This window comes from Myotis lucifugus, unplaced genomic scaffold (genome assembly GCF_000147115.1).
Source record: "Myotis lucifugus unplaced genomic scaffold, Myoluc2.0 scaffold_8, whole genome shotgun sequence".
Classification (NCBI taxonomy): Eukaryota; Metazoa; Chordata; class Mammalia; order Chiroptera; family Vespertilionidae; genus Myotis; species Myotis lucifugus.
Genome location: NW_005871056.1, coordinates 6,182,241 through 6,190,372, shown reverse-complemented (window position 1 = coordinate 6,190,372; position 8,132 = coordinate 6,182,241). Strand labels below are relative to the sequence as shown.

At 53.6% G+C, this 8,132-nt stretch overlaps 1 protein-coding gene across 1 annotated transcript in view; it reads left to right on the top strand.

Annotated features, from left to right (window-relative positions):
• The first annotated feature begins 566 nt into the window (after window positions 1–566).
• Window positions 567–8,132, top strand: part of SLCO2A1 (solute carrier organic anion transporter family member 2A1) — an 82,007-nt gene continuing 74,441 nt past the window's right edge. Inside the window, exon 1 of the mRNA XM_014451406.1 lies at window positions 567–659. Coding sequence (XP_014306892.1) covers window positions 567–659 — 93 coding nt within the window. The remainder of the gene's footprint in view (window positions 660–8,132) is intronic.

Below are 8,132 nucleotides of genomic sequence, written 5' to 3'. Positions count from 1 at the left end.
TTTCTTCTCATCATGGTTTCCCTAAAGATGCCAGGTCACGAGCTGGATCAGATGTTGCCAACACTAGTGAGAAATGAGGAGCTGCCCTGCGCATAGGCCAAGGGCCATGGTGGGAGGACAGCAGGCAGACCCCGGCCTCGGGGGACTGGACAATAGACTTCCTGCCAGCTCTGCTCTCAGGACTTCTGCTCCAAGAAGTCACGTTGGCATCTGAGCCCAGAGAGGGAAACCTGGGGCTGTGCCCGGGGGCCACACCCTCTCTAGCGGGAGCTGTGCCCTGCCTGGCTGGGGACAACAGTCATCTGCTGGGGTAACAGGTGGGGATCCTCCCATGGCCAGGGACCTGGGACAATATTGCCCAAAGAAAGGAAGGGTGGTTGCCATGACTTTAGGGACACAACCTTTAGCATTTTTGTCAATGGTTATACATTTTTTTCAAATGTATTCAGAACTAGAGAAATGTGACACCGAACTCAGCAATAACCATTTATTATGCCGCGGTACGCTATAGAAGGATGTCTTTAACCTCTGCCACACCATCATGCCATTTATCCAGTTTCAGTACGATGGCTGTACCTGCGCAGCGAGCCCGCGACCTCCTTCAGGGAAGGACCTCTGCTACACTGGTGTGCATCGGCCCTGAGAGCCTGGTCGGCAAGGTGAGCTGGGCGTGACAAGAAGCAGAGCTGTGAGCGCGTCTTCCCAACTCTTGGCTCCACTGCAGGTTTGTTTTACACATTGCTGACTAAACCAGTGTGTGTGTGTTTATTTTATATTTTATCTGCCATTTATTGACCCTGACCCCCACCCATTGTCCCTCTTTGTTTTTTAGTCCTCCTTTGAGGCCTCGCATCTCCTGAGGGGACATCTATAGGGGGGAGAACCCTCTCACAGTAATCAGAGGACACCCACCCTTGGGTTCCTGGAGCTTTAAGCCTCTGGAGAAGGGGAGGCAGCCCTTACATCCAGGTGAAGGGCTATTGGAAGGTGGGGTGGGGCCAATGGAGGGGAGGCTGGGTTGGCTGAGTGGACAGGCAGCCCATGACCCTCCCCGGAAGTTCATTTGTGCATTGCTGAGGGACCGCTCCATTGTTCCCCAGCCGCCAGCTGCAGGCTGGAAGAGGAGTTGTTGTTTTTGCCCCATCTGAGAACTTTGAAAGGGGAAGGATTACAAGAAACAGGAAAAACTCAGTTTAGATAAGAGTAGCCAGGAACACATTAGATCTTCTGGAACGCATAGATTACCCCGGAATAAATGCATTCATTTATTCAACAAATATTTATTGAGCACCATTTTTTTAATCCTTACCCAAGGATGTGTTTTTTTCCCAAGTACATTTTTATTGATTTCAGAGAGGAAAGAAGAGATAGCTAGAAACATAAATGATGAGAATCATTGATCGGCTGCCTTCTGTACGCCCCTTCCTGGGGATTGAGCCTGCAACCCTGAGCATATCCAGGGAATCCAACTGTGACCCCCTGGTTTATAGGTCGATGCTCAACCACTGAGCAACCCTGGCCAGGGCCAAAGGATATGTTTTTATTGATTTGAGAGAGAGAGAAACCTCAATGTGAGAAACATCATTCGTTGCCTCCCATATGTGCCCTGACTGGAAATCGAACCCACAATCTTTTGGTGTACAGGATGATGCTCCAACTCACTGAGCCACCTGGCCAGGGCATTAAGCATCTCTTGAGTGCCAAGCAATGATCCAGAACTGTGCCATGGGTTTGTGAAAGTGTGGCTGTTTTGAATGGTTGAATCAGATGGGAGACTCGGTAAAAAAAAAAAAAAATGAGTACCATTTTATTACAGTATTTACTAAAGAAAATATCAAGTATTTTTAGGCTCCATCCAAAGAAATTCAACCCCTGCCCCAGCAGCTTCATTCGCTCAGGAACACACATGCGTCAGGCCTCTGAGAATGAGCCCCTTTCTTCCTGTGCAGATATGATCAGCCCCTGTAGGCTGTGGGAAGCAGGGCAGACATTTGGCAGGGGGCTCGAGGTTAAGGCCGTTTATTTAGTCCCTCAAACGGGCAGAAGGTAGAGAGGACGGAGTCAGGGTGGCTCTGAGGCTCTGAGGCTCTGGCCCTGGGAGCCTGGCTGGCCTCACTGTTCGGCAGTCCTCACGCTCCTACATCAGCAAATGTTCACTCTGCTTCCTCTCCAGGGCTGGCCTCTGCCCGGCGTGGAGAGTCCTTTTGACTCTCGGCCCCGAATGTGGGTGCTGGGGCGGAGGCTCGGGGGTGCTAGAGGAAACTGAGAAAGTATTCCAAGTGCAATTGATAACGTTTTTAGGCCTTTGCAGAAGCATGGCTCTGTGTCCTTTTAAAACACACATGGGCCCTGGACAGATTGGCTCGATCCCCAGTAGGGGCTGTGTAGGAGGCAGGCGACCAATGATTCTCTCTCATCATTGATGTTTCTATCTCTCTCTCCCTCTCCCTTTCTCTCTGAAATCAATAAAAACATATTTTTAAAAAAATTTAATTCATTAAAAAAAACATGGATGGGGCATAGAGAAAAAGCAATGGTCAGAAAGGAAGGTCTGCATCTAACCGGGGAGCAGGTGCAGCCCCCCCTGGTGGCATCTCTGCCAGCTACCTGCGCCTCGCACACTGTAATGATCATTAATGCCTATCTTCTGCTCTCTGGCCATAGAAACAACGGCCAAGAGTGAGTTGAAAAAGGAGCCAAGAGTGAGTCCAGGCACATGAATAAGCCAATGTCAAGGGACTCGCCATCGTCACGGAGCCCCCGCGTGGCAATGGCCCGTGTCTGTGTGAGCCTGCTGAGCACTGGCCTCTAACACCCTGTTCTCAAGGTGTGGTGCCCAGGCCAGCAGCAGCGGCGCCTGGGAACTTGTTGGAAACGCCAATTCTCAGCCCCAGCCCAGGCTCCAGGGCAGGGCCCGGGGGTCTGTTTCCGATGACACCCACAGGCGAGAACCACTGCTCTACAAGGACCCCCTCTTTTCATCTCCCGGCACCAGGCCAGCATTGTCACACGTTCCCTACATGTGAGAACAGCATGAGGCATTTGGGGATAAAGGAGGTGCACTCAGCTCCATTCCAGACAGCTGTGGGCTGTCCAGGCGCGCGGTCCGGAGGCCCCTGGGCGAGAGTCCTGGCAGCAGCAGGTGCTGCTAAGGCTGGTGAGTGGGACGCTGAGCGGGATGAGGAGGGTCAGCACTGAGAGCAGGTGGAGAGGCGAGTGCTGGTCCTCACCCTGGTGAGCGGCAGAAACAGCGCCAGCGGAGAAGCAGGCAGAGTGGGGGCAGGAGAAGCAGGAGGGCGGTGTGTAGACTGAGAGGCAGGGGGCTCCCCAGGAGAAGGAGCGAGCTGTGGCGGAGCGCCCACCAGCAGCAGAACCCCGGTGTCCAGGGGGGATATTACAAGGGCCCTCGGTGAGCTTGTCCAGGGCAGCTCCGCTGTGATGTGAAGTCTCCACGCCGGCTATGGTGCAGGGGTGCGAGCCGCAAATGGTAAGTGAGCAAAACAGAGACAATCTCAGGAAGTTTGACCATAAAAGAGGACAAAAAACAGAACCGTGGCGAGAGGAAGCCAAGGGTGAAGAGTGGCTGTTATTACTGTGGAGAAACCTGGAAACATAAGCAAGTTTGCCGAAGGCAGAGGTTCGAAATAGAAAACGAGGTGAAGATGCCAGGGAGGGAGGAAATGTGAAGGAGCAAATGACTTCCCCCCACCCCCCCAAAGTGAAAGGGGATGGGCCCGGGGCACAGCCCAAGGGGGTGGTCGCTCTCAGACAAGAAGAGGGGCGGCCCCTCCATGGAATTCTCTGGGTTCCAGGCTGAAAGGAAGTGGAAGTAGGTGGGGACAGACGGAGAACTGGAGGCTTTAAAGCACCGTGTGTCTGTGAAGTGCAAGGTTGGAATGAGGCCAGAGCAGCAGGTGGGCGGGCCAGAGGTGGAGCGGCTCCTGGAGGAGGTGGCCCGGGGTGGGCACAGGTGACCAATGCGTCCATCCGGGAGGTAAAGACCTCCAAAGTGGAGGAGGTCAAGGACTGAGGGTGTGGGGACGGGAGGGTGATCATGTGGTGTGGGTGGAGGCCGACAGGAAAAGCTCAGGGTCAGAGCAGCAGCCTGGAAGAATGAGAGGTGGGACCACAGAGGGATGGATGACAGAAATGAGGAAGGGGCTGAGGGGGACTGGGCTGGATGTCTGAGCCTCCGGAGAGGAAGGGCTCAAGGAGCAGAGGCAGGGAAGTGCCCTCAGGAACCCAGGAGACCAGCTCCAGCCAGGCATCCCGCCCCCGCCCCAGCCCCAGCCTGGTCCTGGGTGTGGAAGGAGCAGCTCCGCTCAGAAGGGCACAGGGAGTGGGCCCTCCAGTGCTGCCATTTCCAGCCGAGATGCAGGTGGAGGGGGCAAAGGGGACAGAGGCTGAGGAGGTGGGGGCTGGGAGGGGTTAGAAGGCACAGGGCAGGGGGAGCAGTGGGTCTGGGGGGAAGCACAGAGTGGCCTGGGGGGAGGAGGCAGAGGATCTGGATCCAGTCCTTGAGCTTGAGCCATGTCCCAGGCCAGGCCAGGGTGGGGGCCTGGCTGCTGAACTGGGTGGGCACAGGCTGGAACCACAAGGACCCAAAGGCTTGGCAGGGCTCGCTGATACTCTGCAGGCTCCCAGGCTGGGAAGGAGGCAGGGGCGGAGGGGCTCCGTCCCATGCTCTGAGTTATAGTTATGCTGGGCATATCCCTGTTCTCTTGTTGTCCTCAATGCTTCCCTCTTTCTGCCTGGATAAGATAAGGCCTCCCTCTCCCCCCAATCTTAATGCAGATCCCATCCTCTCTACACGCGTTTCTGATCATCCCGATATATAGTTTCATATATATAGACTCAAATAACATTTGTGGGTCTTTCCTGATTACATACCAATCAACGATGTATCTCATGGTTTATGTGGATGTTACTATATCATGCATATTATAAATACATAAAAATAGAAATGGAAAATTATGAGACATCCCTGGATGGGTGGCTCAGTTGGTTGGAGTGTTGTTGTCCCTTACACCAAAAGTGGTGCGTTCGATTCCCAGTCAGGGCACATACCTAGGTTGTGAGTTCAATACCTAGTTGGATTGTGAACAAGAGGCAATGGATCAATGTTTCTCTCTCTCTCTCTCTCTAAAGTCAATAAGCATGTCTTCAGATGAGGATTTTTTTTAAATTGTGATACAGAAAATAGCTATAAATTGAATGGAGATGAATTCTGCCCACCACCCTCGGGATGGTCCTGTGCGCCTATCAGGGTGGGGTGCTCCCCTTTGAGATGCTGAGCTGTGTTTGAGCTGCTGGACATGCAGCATAGCTCCTCCCTGTCTCTCTGTGAGCAAGAATCAAGTCATGTGCGCAGCAGGTGCTCGGTAAATATTTGTGAAAGGGACAAATAAACGAGTCACCCAGGAATGTTTGGAATAGAGGCAGTGTCCCAGCAGGCCAATGGCTAGGTCTTTGGAATCAGACAGGTTAGTAGCTCAACTTCCAGCTCTGCCCTGCGATGGAGGGAAGTTCTCAGGCTCCCTGGACCTCAGTCTCCCGCCCCCGCCCTTCCCCACCCCCCGCACTTCCTGCCCTCGAGAGGGGCAGAATGACTGGCGCTCCCTGCAGGCTGTGGTGAGGATGGAGCATGCAGCACAAGGGCTGTGTTCTCAGTGAGGGGACCCCTGGGAGCAGCAGTGGGTCAGGCTGTCTGATGGGAGTGCTCCAAGCAGCCGAGCTCTGGTGTAAGGGTACCGGGTGAGTTCGGCAGAGTTTAAGGCTGGACCAGGAGCAGCGTCCCTGACTCCCATCCAGACTAGGGACTGATTTGGTTTCCATTCTGAAAGTGGTCCTTATGGAAAATGGCTCCATGACCAAGTGATTTCTTCCTTCTTCTTCTTCTTCTTTTTTTTTCCCAAGTTTATAACATTTGTTTCATTATAAAGCAATATTTATCATAAAATTAGAAAGATGTTGAAAAATGAGATTTTTTAAAAACCCGCATAGTCCCATCATTGTTATTAATATTTTATTTTTTAAAAAATTCTATGCATCAACATTTTGAAAAACATAATTACAAGTATTTTATGTATGTGTGTGTAATCCATAAATCTGTCTGATTTTTTATTTGACTTCATGACATAAGTGTTTTTCTCATTATTACAGATTTTTTATGAGCATGATTTCCAGGGGCCGTGTACACCCACGGAGCTGTTTCTCCACATGTCCTCAGAGCCCTTTGCAGCCCAGCCATCTCCCCGTGTTGCTGGGCACCATGTCCCCAGGGCCTGACCCCAGCACAAGGTCTGTGTTCCGAAGACCTGGGTGCCAGGCCACACGAACCACTCACAGGATGGGTGAGCCCCTGACCTCCCAGCCTTCGTGTCTCTTCTTCGAAACGGGGTAATAACCACCAGACCAGCTTGGATGGCAGCTGCGAGGGGCAGGGAGGTCCCGCCTCTGAGGCCGCTCTGGGAATTGCCTGGTGCCATCCCAACCTTGGTCTATGGCAATGTTCGGCAAACTCATTAGTCAACAGAGCCAAATATCAACAGTACAACGATTGAAATTTCTTTTGAGAGCCAAATTTTTTAAACTTAAACTATATAGGTAGGTACATTGTTATTAACTTCATTAGGGTACTCCTAAGGCTTAGGAAGAGCCACACTCAAGGAGCCAAAGAGCCGCATGTGGCTCGCGACCGCAGTTTGCCCACCACAGGTCTATTGGATTCCTCAGAGCTCTTCAAATGCCAGCAACAGCAGGAAGTCCAGCTCAACAAACTCAAATGATAGAGAGAACCCATTGGTTCATAGGATTGCCAACTCCAGAGGCAGAGGCCCGATGGGACCGAGGGCCAGAAGGATATGGTCACAGGTCTCCTGGGGCAGATTCTCCCCTGAATGCTCCGGACCCCGACACTGAAGGAGGTGCCCGCACTGCTGGCAGCACTGGGAGAGAGCACCCCGTCCGACTGCTGTGGCAAAGGGCCGAGTGGCCTGGCTCTGTGCCCTCCCACCCCAGTGACGTCAACCCACCTAACCTCAACACCTGAGAGCAGGGACATGCTACCCTAAAGGAAGATCAGGTGCTTTCACCAGCAATGGGACAGACTCAGGGAAGGGCCAACAGCAGATGTCCTCTCCATGGACCATCTATACCTAACCCCAGGGCCGGAGGGAGGGTCTCAGAGCTGGGGAGGCCAGCAGCCCTGGGCGGTGCACACAGGTGTGAGAGAGCTTTGGTCTCGCCAGCCGCAGGTCGGAATCCTCCCCAGTCACCCTCCTCAGCCTCCTCTCCGGCTGGCTGTGCGGGGAAGCCGTGAGCACTCTCCACCTGAATCCACAGCAGTGGGGCCACACCCCCAGGTGCTCCTCCCTGTGACCCATGAACTGGGAGGAGGCCTGGCTCCCAGTAACCTCATCAGGTGACTCAGCGCACAGCGACACAGCCCAGGGTGTGTTAGGGACCCCAGGCCCAGGGCCTCACAGAGCGTTGTAGTCCCCAAAGTGTACAGCTGAGAAAGCAGAGCTGATGGGGCTGCGGGGTGAGACAGCTGGGGGCGGACACAGGGAGAGGAGAGGGATGCCAAATAGGTCATTATTAGAGTAACCACCGGCTGCTGGTCTGGTCAGGGAGCTGGGAAGGTCCCAGCATCCTCCTCCCAACCTTTGTTCAATTGGGAAATAAAGTATAGGTGTCATAAGTGCATCCCCACGGGCCCCTCACACCCAAGGTGGGGAGAGGCAGGCCCTGTCTCCTGCAGGTGGCATCCTTCTAGCTGCACCTGTGTTTGTACTTGGTCCCTGCCCTGAAGGCTCACAATCCACCTGATATGGGGTCAGTCCAAACAGCACAGGGAGGGTGTGTGCACAGCAGGGCAGGCCACCCATTCCCTTCCCCAAGGGAGAGAGAAACAGGCCTCACAACACCGTTGGGAGCCGAGGAGTGGGTGCTGAGGGTGAACGGAAGAAAACAGAGCGATAAAGTGGTGAGGAGGCCACAGGCCTGGGCACATGAAGGAGGAGAAAAGGGGTGAGACACAAGACTGAGGAAAGAGGAGATTCCTTCCAGAAGCCAGGGGGTGTGTCAGGTGGGAGCAGGAGCCCAGACCTAGATTCAGGACCAGGGAGAGG